This window comes from Myiozetetes cayanensis, unplaced genomic scaffold (assembly GCF_022539395.1).
Source record: "Myiozetetes cayanensis isolate MyiCay16 unplaced genomic scaffold, myiCay2020 scf7, whole genome shotgun sequence".
NCBI lineage: Eukaryota > Metazoa > Chordata > Aves > Passeriformes > Tyrannidae > Myiozetetes > Myiozetetes cayanensis.
In genome coordinates, this window is record NW_026087964.1 from 47132659 (window position 1) to 47146491 (window position 13833).

General features: G+C 39.2%; 1 protein-coding gene across 1 annotated transcript in view; it reads right to left on the reverse strand.

Moving 5' to 3' along the window:
• The window catches only part of BANK1 (B cell scaffold protein with ankyrin repeats 1), a 132163-nt gene extending 131333 nt beyond the window's left edge, over nt 1–830 (reverse strand). The window contains exon 1 of the mRNA XM_050338795.1: nt 320–830. Coding sequence (XP_050194752.1) covers nt 320–830 — 511 coding nt within the window. The remainder of the gene's footprint in view (nt 1–319) is intronic.
• Between the last annotated feature and the right edge of the window lie 13003 nt (nt 831–13833).

Here is a 13833-nt window from a genome sequence, read left to right on the forward strand (position 1 = left end):
AGACTTCCCCCTCTTCAGAAAAGTTACATTGGTATTTCGAGGCTGTAAACAGACTTAATAGATACCACTTGCGCTCGAGGGCTAGTTTCAAGGAAAAGTTATCTCAACCCGTCCCGAGGCACTAAGGACAGCAGTAAACACAGTCAACGAAACAGTCAGTAAAAGCTCTGGCACCATTTGCCATGAAAACACGCAAACAGGTGACACGAGCCGAAACTCCAAGGGGAGAAAAATAAATAAATAAATAAATAAATAAACAAACAAATAAATAAATAAATAAATAAATATTTTGGACCAGGCACGCTCACAGGGTGCGCACCCGCTGAGCACCCAGCAGGGCTCCCCGCGCTCGGGGCGGCCTCCCCGCCCTCGCACCCCGCGCCGCCCCGCACCGACCTGCCGGCCGCATGGCTCCGCCGCCCCGCTTCCCTCGCCCGGAGAGCGCTCTCCCGGCAGGAGAACGATGTCCCGGCCGGAGGGCGATGTCCCGGCCGGTCGCCTCCACCGGGACGGAAGCGCGGGGCCGGGGCTGGCCCCGGCTGCTGCCGCCCGCTCGGCCCCACCCCATGTGCCCCGCTGAACACCCACACACCCCGGCGGTGGGAGCCGCCGGCCACCCGAGTTGTTTCTGTGGGGAGAAAACGAGGAGCGGGGTCGAGCCTTCCCGGCTGCGCGGAGCGCTGGGTTTCAGTGTGAGGCTGCAGCAGGTGGACCGGGTCGTCCTCCGTGGAAAAGCCCACCGAGGACGGAAGGCACCAGGGAGGTGTGCCCCGGAGCGTGGCACCTGCTGGGAAGGTGTTCTGGTGCGGCGTTGGTTTGCTCCTCCACATTATTAAGACGTATATTTATCTTTTGGCGTGGCAAAGAGCAGTAAATCAAAACAAAAAAAAAGCGAGACAAGTGGCCCATGAGAGAGACTGCAAACACTTCAGCTCACTGCTGCTCTGGCTATCAAATTTAGTCAGGGGACATCAATCAAGGTAGCATCGTCTTTTGAGTTCAAAATAAAGGCCAGCAGGCTCACCACAAGGAGCCGGAGTTGCCCCATAAAATAGGATTACAGGAAAACTGAAAGTACTGCCCGAAATAAGTTAGTTTCCAAAGGAAGCAAAGCTTTTCAAACTGCAGTTCAACCGTAGGTGTGTGCTTCCTGCCCATCTCAACTCCTGTGCTCACCTTCCCTACCTGAACTTTAATGCTTTTTGGCTGATTTTAGTGAAACTTGTAAAAGGTTTTAAGGATCTCAAAAGGTGAATTTGCTAAGAACCCCTTTCAGGAATGTGGGTATCCAAAATTAAGAGACTCTGCCTGAACTGAAGGGAAGACTGCAGAGTGAATTCAAGCAGCATTAGAGAAAGGAAAATCCAGACTTTACAGATGTCTCAGTGTGACAAAACCTTCACAATTTGCAATCAACCACAAACCACAAATGTGCAAGAGGCTGGACTTAAGAGAACTACTTCTGTAAAGGCTTTGCATGCTGCAGGGACTGTGTCCAGCCAAAATATGTAGAAAACTGAACCATCATGAGCTGCTCCTGTTTCTGTAATTATACAGGTAGATATTAGTTTGGGGTTTTTTATTTGTTATGTTTTGTTGTTTGTTTGTTTGTTTGTTTTTCAGTTAGTTGCTTTTGCTAACGTATTGGTAATTTTGGTGAATTTCTCATTTGGCCTGGCCTATCACACAGAGAAAATGTCTTGCTACATAGACATAGAGAAAATCCAAACTAGATCCAATCACGTCAGTCTACATATGCATCAGGAAGAGTCTGGAATATCTCCCATTGTCCCTTTCTGTACATTTTTTCCCTTAAAGTTTTATTAATTGAAGTGACAGATATCTAGGTAATACCTCATTGCAGTGCTGTATTTTTGGACACATGGAACACAAGCATTACAGTGTCCGTAGTCTTGAATTGTGTGCAGGATGAACATGAATGAGATATCATATAATGGAGGCTGGAATCTGCCAAAGATAAAACATTTGGAAATACTTTATCTGACTATTTTTCCATGGCAATAGTAATTGCTGCTTCTAATAAGATGGGTTAGATAATGTGGTTGGATGTGGTTGGGATGATTTAGCAATTTGAACTGTGAGGATCTTCACTGTAGAAATAAGAATTCATAAAAAGAAAAGCAAGAATTAAATATAAAAATAACTAAAATGGAACTTGGAACTCTGTCAATTCCAGTAAAAAACAAAACACAATTAGGAGGTTTTCCTGGGTGTTAGGATGAGGGACAAAAAGGAATCTTGATAGGCCAACTATTTACATTTTGAGAGGAAAGAAAAGTACGCCAGCACTGTGAAAATGAGTGCTAAGAGGAAGAATACAATTTGCTCTACTCGGATTTTAAACCAAGCAACAGGAAGTCTTCTACTAGTCATAGAAAGAAAAACTTTCAGCAGAATCCAAAAGCAAGAAGCTCTGCTTTGAGGTCTTCTCTACAAGTCCAGCAGAAGAATTAGCTTTCCCCAGTTCTTCAACGTCCTAGTGACTGCACTTTGTATATATCACAAAGCCCAGAAAATTATATTTCATGCTGGAGGTGTAAGAACACTCACTGTTTCTAGGCAAGGAAAAACTAGTTAAATTATTAAGCAACTTCAGCGCTTGTCACGAAGCAGGACTATATTAGAGGGAAAACAAACAAAAAATCCATGTTAAACCATGAAAAATGATGCCAGTATTGTGCTTAAGTTATCTGTTTGTCCTCAGTATGAATTTCAGCTTCAATTTTAATAAATTTACTTGAGGTATAATCTTACCTTCAAACCTCTTAGATTCATAACACTAATTTGGGGATAATTATATGCTTCTGAAATGCTTTTAAGCTTTGGATTCTCACTGATCTTGTCAAAACTAATTTCTTGCTAATACTGCTTTTGTTTTTCCCTTTGTGAATATACTGCTATTGTTGGAATAGTGGCTTCTTGTTTGGATATAATTAATATCTATACATTGCCAGTATAATTTCCTACACATATGACATGTTTGTTTCCTACAACTCCGCTAAAATTTGAACAAATTCTTGTCTATTAAACACCTTGAAGTCTTTGTAAAAGGTTTATTCACTGTTCACTGCTAACTCTTAAATTTACTTGCAGCTTTCATTGTAAAATCCATACATAGTATTCCTAGGTTATGCTGCAATACAGATAATATCACTATAAATGCTAACATAAGCAGTTGGAAGTATTGCATGTGAGATGATATGGTTAGTTTTTGTATGTTAGCAGAGGTTTGCATGTAGTGGGTTCTTTTAGATTCATGCTGTGTAGTCACGTTAGTTTTTTCTGTCTGTGCACACAGATATTGCATTTCGATATCCGGTGTTACTACAGGAATTAACATGGATTTAGCTGAGTGTCCACTCATTTAATGGAAAAAAGGAGAAACTAAGTATATGATACATTTATAAATATTGGTTAAATCTTATGAAGAGGTATAAAAGAATAAGGAGTGCCATTCTGTTTGCAAGATGGCTTTCAGAAAGCAAGAAAATAATGCTTGAAACCTTCCTTTTGTTACCTAAATTCCCACCTACTAAAATAAAAATAAAGGAGGTCTAGGATGGAGCATGATTCCAAAAAAAAAAAAAAAAAGTTACTGTACATAGTAACACTGTCAGTTAAGGGAAAAATGGGTGAACTGAGACAAATTTAATGGCTTTTTTCTCTAGTACCACTATGATTAAATTGGCTAATGACACAGATGAAGCATAAGAGAATATAAAATAGGTGGCCTGGAACGTAAAAGCACTGCCAGTATATAATGAAAATTATTTGTGTCATTCTGTAAGTTCATTCTTATATATATATATATAAATCTGTTTCCTTCCACAGCATCCTCAGTGGTCACAACAGAGTTTGATGTAGTTTTGAAAAAAAATCAGATATATTATATACCTATGTGGATTTTTAAAGTTTTTTTTTACAGGCGTAACAGAGAGCAGAAAGAAAATTCTTCCCTCCTTCCTCCCCCCTGTCCCCATCTTATATATGGAATATAATTTCATGTACAGTTACCTGTTACTTTGTTTTATGTTTTGGTATGCATGTGCAGGTCACATTAATCCTCAAGATTTTGTTTTTTAAAAAAATCTATCAATTGGGTTACCACATTTAAGCCTTCAGTGGTAACAAACTGAATGAATCATGTTGTGGTTAGAAACCAATTCAAATGCTGTTTTCAGCATAAGAAAGTCAATGCCCCAATATAATGCTATACAGCAAGATGACCTTTATTTGAAAATATGTATTGAGAACTGCATCACTAATAAATAACATGATGCAGTGCCAAACAGGATGTTTAAAAAGAAGTAGATTGAATTGATTAAATAGACAACAGAGTTGCTTATGGATTTTAAATAAAGCTAGGTCATAAATGAAAGCTTGGTTTTCTTAACCATATGCAACACGCAAAGAAAGGAATTTTCAGGAAGACAGTAAGTAGTTGTTGAAGTCAGTTCAGACCCCCAATACCAGTGTGTTTCTTTGCCACACTGGATGTATATGTGCTGGATTTGCTAGACCTAGATTAATCACTGTCTTTGGGCTGCATTCTTGGCTGGTGCAAGTCAGGTTTGTTCCCTCTTCACTCACCTCCAGGTCCAGTGGATACACTCTCCTATGCGTTATTCTTCTTTTTTCTTGTAATTTTTTTTTTTCAAGTTAGCAAAATATCTGCCAGTATGTCTAGCAAAGTAGTGACTGCTTGAACCACACAGGAGTAATGACTGTCTTGTCTCTAAAATTAATTGTTAAGAACGGTGTGGAAGATGAAGGCAACACTTTAATTGCATTCTCGAAAAATAACAGATGTCTAAATTGCAAACAGGGAAGGTATTTACCATGACTTAATAGGGTGGTAGCACCATGTGGAAATCTAAAACCAATGAGGCTATTGACTGATGTTTGGGATTGCAAAGAGAAATATCCAATAATGAAACCAGAGCAAAGTTGATGTGTAGTTCCCAACCAATAGTCAGCACTTGCTTCTTATTGATCCAATGTGCCTGAGAGAACTGAGGTGATATAATTTGCTTCTCAGTAACCATAGAACACTATCCATCTTGGCGTTTGATTTGTGGAGAGCTATTTGTTCTTTTTCACAATGTAATTATTGTAATGTAATGGTTTGTTAAAACAATGTTGATTTACAGCCTCTGCCTCTTAATACAGTAATGCTCATACCTTTAACCACTGACCATAGAATTAATTTAGTCCAGATTTTAGTCATTATTCTTCAAGTAAGAAATTCCTTTTCACATGCAATTGAAGCCATATAAAAAGAAACAAACAATAAAATGTCTATCAAGGAATATTTTCTAGTAGCACAAAGTTCAAGTACTTTGTGGTAGTTTTCAAAGACAAGTTGTCAGGTGGCAAATGAATGATAAAGAACCTTTCACTGGAATGTTCTTACTCACTTTTTAATTGGAGTTACTAAAAAATAGGTTACAGAAAACACTTCAAAATGAACAGCTCAATCCTGTCAGAACAGAAGAAATAGACTACATGACCTAAGAGATTTTTGCTGAAATTACAGTCTAATTTGCCAATATTTTGCTTTTCAACTAATGAGAAAATCTAACAGTTTCTATTACAGAAGCAATTTCAGCATATATTACATTGCCATTTGACTGCAGATAACTATTTGCTAAGATACAGTTCTTTTTCATATTTACCTGAGCATGTGGTTTTCGAGGGCCTTTTTGAAGTTTTTTTTTTTTTTCTTAGAATGGCTGAAAAATGCAATAAAGTAGATTTTTTCTCTCAGCATCCTTTTTCCTCTTACTGACTTAAAAGATCTGAAGAAACTGAAGCCAGTCCTTCACAAAAGAATTGAAGAAAGGAGTGAGACAATTCAGACAGGAAACTGCAATTACCCATCCAGACTTAAAAGACTGGACTTGCTTGTAAGGAAACCTGAAAGTGGGAAAGAATTTGAGAGGAGGAATGATGCTAATGAACATACCTGGAGCAGTTCTTTAAAACGTAATAAAGAAAAACTTGTGAAGAAAAATCTGATGCGTAGCTGATGTTTTTATCCCAAAAAATCACTTGGTCTGGAGCCTGCAGAACACTGTTAGTGATGCTGTTGGTATCTTTCCTAGAGTCATGGTACGGAGTTATATAGATAGAAGTTGAATTTAGGAGCTTTTACATAGGATGATTCTTAAAATGCAGTCACTGGCCTTGGCTGGAGCTAGAGGGGTGTGCAAGATTTTGCTGGGACATCTGGCTGGCAGTGTGGATTCCATACTCCTGTCCATACAGCTGCAATTATTTATTATTATTACAGCTGCAATACTAGCATTGTGCATCCTGCACAAATGGCCAGCTACGTAGTGCAGTGTCACGGAACTGAATGTGAAATTCAGACAAAGTTTATGTCTAAAGAATTATATAGGTGTAATGAAGCCTTTATATGACTTTGTCTTGCAGGATTAAGGATGGCAAACCAGATATTAATTATTAATGAACTGAATGCTTTATTTAAATTGTTAATGATAATAATTGAGTAAAAATAAATAAAAAAAATATAACAATGCAAAATAGTAAAAAGTAAAAAGGACAAAATGTCAAAAGAACAAAAACCCTGCAGTCAGAATTCTTTACTACACAATAAAACCAATATAGTTCACTTTTTATTAAATCAGTAATATCAGAAGTAGCTTGTTAAGTAGAGATTGATCTTACTCACCCATAGCAAGGACCGTGAGCAAATCTCTTTTTCTCAGCCTGGAGAGTTATCCTTGAGGGGCAACCCCACCCAAGGGAAGGATCATCACAAACCTTAGGAGTAAATGCTACAAATCTCCACCATGAAAAAGTGGGACTGGCCTTTTGCTGTACAGAGTGACTGTCTGTCAGTCATATATATTTTTATGTTATGTGTTGTAATGCCTGCTCAGCAAAAGATGCTTTATTGCTGAAAGAGATGTCAGCAGGTCTTTGGTTTCTGCTGCTTGACACTTCCGACTCTCTCTTCCATCTCGGTGCCTGCTCATCTCTGCTGCTGTTTGCCTCAGTCAGGAAATACCTTTCTTCGACTTCTTCTGGTAGGTGTGATTCAAGAAAGTTTATTCAAGCTGGTCTCAGCACTCTTCAACACCAAAACCAGCAGACTCTCCTTGCTCAATCCATCACTGTTAAATTGTAATTAATAGTCATCCTCTATTAAGTTCATGGCCAACTCAGCAGCCAAACTACATGCAGTTAAATAGACTAAGCTTGTATTTTAAAATTGAGTTTTGCTGTCTTCAGGCCAAATCTTGTGTTCTGGATGTTTGATAGTGCTCTACAGCCATTCAGACTTGCTCATTTTACATCCTCCTGCCCCCAAAATGACATTGCACTGCATGTAGCTGCAGAGTAGTGAAAAAAGTGCATGTTCCAGTACCAGTGGAGGACATACCTTAAATCTATCAATAGTTCTGGTAGTTCATGTGACACCAGTGGAAATAGACTGACCCTTCTGGTATGTTTTCACACTAACAAAGCAGCAGCTGTTCTGTCTTGTAAGCACAAACTTTTACAAGTTTATATCACATTCTTCAATGGGCAGGAGCATTATGGCAGCAGCTGAAAGAAACTTTGACATAAACATATGGAGAGGAAAAAAGTCCAACCCAAATTTAGGAGGAAGAAACCTGGGGAGAGTGATTGTTTTGAATTGCCTTCATGTATTTTTGCGCACTCTGGGATTTTTAAGGTCCAGGTCTCCCTATAGTGCTGCTTCTTTCTCCAGATGTTTGTACACCTACTCCAAGACAAAAATCAGGTTCTTGCCGTGCTTTCTCCTACTCTCTCTCATTTAGTTGTTCCTGTGCTCATTCCTGCTGACAATGGCAGCTGTATCCTGGAAGAGGCAAAGGGCAGAGTTGTGACTATCATTCTAGGTCAAGGTCACCTCTATACAGAGGATACCACTCATGGCCAAGGTCTCCAGTACTGTGAGGTAAGTCTTCCACTAAAAGAAATCTCAAGGGGAAGGAGGAGGGGAGTATGTTAAGAGATTGCTGGAGGGCAACACTGAGCCTGGTGATGAAAAAGGAGAGCAAACACCAGCAAAGGAAAAATCTGCTTCTGTTAAAAACCCCTCCAGAGAGATGAAGCTTATCCAAGAAACTGGTAGAAAGAGTGGGACTGCAAAAATTGTGTCTTTCTTCAGGGGGCAGAGGAGTGGGAGGATTGTGTGGATAGAGACTCACAGTAGCTTTCAATCCTGTGCTCAGCAAGTCTTGAAGTGGTGGTGTGGATCTTCTGTGGCAATGTCTACACAAAACTGCTTCCTCTGTGTCCCATCAGGGGATAGATCTGGATTCTTCTTGCTCACTGTGAGTCACTGGCAAGCCTAACCTATCTGCATAGGTCAAGGGGAACACAAACCTCACAGGAATCTATGTAGGTACTTACCAGTCTCTTATGGGGCCTATATCTCCTCTAGAAGAAGGACTCAGCAGAAAGGACAACGCCTGCTCAAGTTTACATTATCTTACAGATGCTGGCATTTTGGGTCACGGTGTGCTTCTTCCTGCCCAGTTATAATTTTTTTCCTTCTAATCTTCAAAAGGTTCTTTATGGGTGTTCTGGGCTTTCCCAGGCCCAGTTGGATGGGGCTTTGAGCAATCTGGTCTAGATTGGAACAAGATGATCTTTAAGGTCCCTTTCAACCCAAACCATTCTATGATTCTATGAATTTGTGAAGGAAGGTAAAGTATATGAATCTCAAGGATTTATGTTTCTCTTCTAGGTTGTTTGCTTGTAGGTCATGTTGAACTGTTTTGTTTTGTTTTCTCCAAAATAATATTGCTCTGAGGAAATAAAATTCAGATGGTAACTTTAAATCCACTTTTAAAAAATGATATTTTATGTGTTCTTTCTGTGTGGGTTGATACTCCTTTTTTCACTTTACTGAAAGTTGTCTTGTGAATTCTGATCTTCTACTTCACTGTCTCACTACATACAAATCACCATACATTCAAATGCATCATAAGTATTAATTGGTTTATCATATCTTTGCCTTTATGAGTCCGGAAAATGTTTCTTATCTCAGTTGGACTAAACCTCTGTTTAGGCTGGATTTTTTCAATACTTTAGGGGGAAAAAAAGGTGAACAGTCTTTTAGGAGTGTAGAACACGGAAAAGGAGCAAGTCTAGAAAAAAATGCAACTTGTACTGTGGTTGGTCCCAAACCCACTCTGGTCCAGCTGCAGCAAAGCAAGTGTAAATATAATTAATTTCCCTCTCTACTGAAAAGAGAGTTCAGATGGTCTGTCAGACTCCTGGACCTCCCAGAACCTTTCCAGCACCTGAGGACATTTGATTCTACTGGCATCTTGTCTACATTGCTTTACACATAAAAGTGGTATAACAAAGACTAAGATATAATGGACACTGACTTTCTTTGCACCATGTAGATATCATTATTTTAGGCTTTGTGGCTTGCTAGAGAGGGAGAGAAAATACAGAATTTTTAGGTTTTTCAACTTGTTAGAGAGCAGGAGAAAATATAGTATTGAAAGCAACTTTTAAGAGTTGCATGTTTGGCATATACAGTGTGGGTTTTTTTTTTTTCCTTTTTTAAAGTGCCCATAAGTAGATGGGTGCTTGGAAAATAGGACAGCCTGATGAGAATTACTTTAATATTAAACATGCTTTATAAGCGGTAGATTTGCATAAACTTCTACTTCAAAAATTACTTTTTTGGTCCCCTATTTTATAGGACTCTTTTGGGATATTACCATAATCAGTTTTTCTTAAGCTCAGCTTGGAAGCCCCGTATTGTTAAATAGTTTCCTTCCATTTTTATAAACTTCTTTTTCTCACATTATCCATCCCTCTATGGGTAAATTAGCATGTATCCAAGAAGTACCCTGACCATTTTTAAAAGCCCATCAGAAGAGATTGGGAGATACTCAGTCAGTAATGCTTTTGCACCTTTAGCCTCTTGTAGCAAAGAGAACCCAGTGGAACCTGGCCTTTCTGAGAGCTATAAAGCTCTGGGTAGCATTGTTCCATTTTGGAGGGTACATAATAACATCTTAATATACTTTTTATTGGAAAATAAAAGCGAGATAATTTTCTGTCTGAATATATAATGTATGAATGACTGCTTTTGAGACACTGATACATAAATTATAGATAGCCTTTCAGATTCTGCACTATGTATTATTAATTAAAAACTGAAGATCTTCATCTACACCCTGATATCTAGGCCACTGGAGAACATATTATAGTGTTGGGGACTATATAACATAGGCAGAATGCTATAAAATGCTGCCTTTTGTTGTTTATGGGTAGCATTTCAGTACACAAAACAGCCAGAACCTTCTCCTATTACAGCAGACAGCAGGTGTTTTGCTTTATGAAGAGGAAGTGTAGACAAGAATGAAGTTGATGTTTTATTTTCCTTCACGCACACACACAAAATGAGAAAAAAAATTTGTATCATGCTTTTCCTAAATGATATAATTTCCCACATGGTACAGTGTGCTCTAGGAAATCTGCCTTTCTGTCCCTCACTCTCTCTTCCCATACCCTCTCTTTGCAATAGATTCTAATAACATTTGATAGGTCTTGTATTTGTCTGTTAGAGCCGTTCTCAATTACAGGTTTAGAGGGCGGATTATGAAGATGATCAAAATTGCCTGATATTCTTAATAGCTGAGTTTCTAAAGTAAAATCAAAGAAATAACAAAGCCCATAATTGCAGAGCGAACCAGAGTAACCAGCAATTCCTTTTAAATTAAAATGAAAACAGCCTATTGTAGACAGTTGAAATGCTGGCTAGTGGTTGTAGTTCCATACTGAAGAGCTTAATTGGGGACTGTCCATTGCTTGTTTCTTCTAATTTGAGGACGATGTGCTTGGATTTGAACAAATAGCCTTGAATTAGTTGTGTAAGGCAAAATACAGTAAAAGCTAATATCCAGCATATGTCTACATTCACAAATTTAACAGCAATCAGAATATTTCTGCTCAATTCTGCGCTTAACTTATTTTTTTCACTAGTTTTACATGGAGAAGTACAGACGGTTGCATGTTTGTTTCCATTCAATGAATCAGTTGTAACTGCTACAGTAATACATTTATATAGCTTTTCATTTTTATTGGCAGGATTGTTCATGGTGGGATGGTTATAGAGCTGGGCTATGAATCTATGCAAAAGGCAGGCAATACAAATGAAGATAAATGCAAGATACAAAAATCAGACTAATGCTATAGCTTATGCACTGGGAACAGAGAAATCATTTGTTGAGGAATGGACGGCCTTCAAAACCTGTATGGATTTGAGGTGTTTATTGTCCCACAGACCAGATGCTGTCACTGCTTCTTAAGCAAAATTTCCAAAGACTCCAGGGGAATTATCATAGCAAGACTCAACTCTCCGATGTGCATACACACATAAGTTAGAATAAAAATTGATGCCTAATTATTTTACCCAGGGAAACTCATTTCAGGCAGTGAGAGTAACAACCATTTATTTTCTTTTAGTGATGGACAGTAAAACAGGTGCTGTCTGTTGATGATCCGAGTTCCTGCCCATCACTGAGCACTCTTGTGTTTGGAAGTTGCTGCCTTACTAAGGCCTTCCTTATATGCAGACGTCTTGTTTATGAATGTCCAGCTACCAAATAGCTGTCATGTGAATATTGGAATGTTTCTGTTGAATAATCTCTCTGCATTTCATTGGTGATAAAATGAAAATGGAAGGAAGGGGTTGGGGGAAAAAGTGTATGTGATTCTGTCGGACTGTAGTGGTGTAGTTGCTGGAATTTATAGGTTGCTTAGCTTCCTTTTCCTCAAAGAAGTTGCTGATCCAGCAGTGGCTGTTGTGGTTTATACTGTAGGTGGTCTGCCCATGCAGTCAGCACAGTCAGAACAATGTGATCACCCAGAAATCCTACTTCAACTGACTTTCCACTTTGACCCACAAAGTACCCGTGTTTGGCTGCTTTGCAGGGTTTGACAACAGGAGGACCAGAACGACGCAAAACCCCCAGGATTTCCAAAGCCTCTGCAGACCAAGGACAATGGTTGTCTCCATCCCTCAATACTCTCCTCCCCTCTGTATATCCTTCTTTACTACTGCCTCTCCCATGCCTTCTAGAGAAACCGGTAGGTCATGGCCTGCCAATGTTGACCTGCCCTGAGTGTTGCAGTGCACTGCAGCGGGAAAAGTCAGAGCAAGCTGTAGTGGACCAGGGCACGAGTGCATGAGCAGCTCAGGGAAGAGGGCATGGCATGGGCTATGACAAAGTGGAAAAGGATGTGGCATTGTAGGGCAGAGGAAACCACTGAGCTTTTTCTATTTGCAGATTCTGGGAAGCCCATGTCACCAAAAGCTGCCCTTGTCATGCCCTGCGAGTAACCCTCAAAGGCACAGTGATTCAGAGCTGCACCACTGAGTCACAGTTCAGCAAAGTGACGTTCATTAAATACTTCTCATGCAGCTTCTAGCTAGAGTCGCATCAAGGTCAAAAATTATGCAGATCTGAAAAATTCATGGAAACACATTTGAAGTTACAGTACTTAGTAAAACAAACTTTGGAAGTGAGATTGAATGTGGCATATTGAACTTAGGACAAGACTTTAGATACAGACAATGCATGGTATCTGTCACCTCTATTTCAAAATTCTCATGCTAACTACTGTCAGGGACAATGTTCTGGACTGGATGTACAAAAAGTCAAATACAGACTTACAGTTCTTTGCTGCTTCTCTGTGCTCCAGGGGACATCACACCTTCTTTCATCGGTTCATATGTGCAGGATATCACATACATACATATATCCTTGCAAGTAAGTGCCTTGTAGTGGAGCCATATTTCTCACCCACCTACTTTGGTATCCTATAAGCAAACAATTTATGCTCTTTTCAGTCTCATGTGCAGAGTTTTATGGTGCATGTGCAGGTACAAAATCAAAGGATTCAGGTAATGCTGAATTTCCTGTCAGGTTTCCATGCTTCAGAATAAATTGTTCTGTGCTTTCTGTTAGTATAGTGCAGTTTTGTGGACCATGCCTTTTAAATATACTGTTTCAAAACAGTTTTTTGGACATAACTGTTGTGGCAGCAGGATGCTGAGTGGTGTGTGGGCTGTGTGAAAGTGGCTCAGAGATGTGAAACTCCAGCATCATGGCTCAAAGGGATTATTGGACGCCAAGCAAGTAATGCAATAAAAGCTACACGGTGAAGACAAATCAGTTGCTGACTTTTAAGATGTGGAAAACTAGCAGTTGTTCCTCTGAGCCCTTTCACCCCTTCTGTTTGTGCAGGGTGGGGAAGATGAGACATGATGCTCAGCAACTGTGTGCAATATTGTATATTTGAAATGTTCAAAGCTAGAATCAGGATTTTATCACCAAAATTAGAATTACGGTGCACACTGAGGAGCCATGCTGTTTTTAAGAGAATGAATAATAATTATTGTTGAGGTAGACAACTTAGGTGGAAGCTATGATGCAGTATCTGTTTCCTGGTATTTGACTAAAGCAAATAGAAATGAAAGATTTAGCTCAAAAAGCCAGGCAATAGTAAACCTAAAAACAATGGCATCGTTGTGTTTCAGACAGCTGTTCTTTCTGGAAGTTTGGTGTACTTTATTGGTTATTCTGTTTCTCTGTTTTTGAAACCTATATAGTTAACCAAACCCACTGACAACAGTGGAAAGATCCTTGTTGGTGTTAGTGGATATGGGGTCAGTCCTTTATACCTGTAGCTGGCTTTATATCCAGAAGGATGAAAAGTTAAATGTCAAAATATAAGCATGTCTGTATAAAAAATGCTTATCCACATACATATATGCATGTGTGT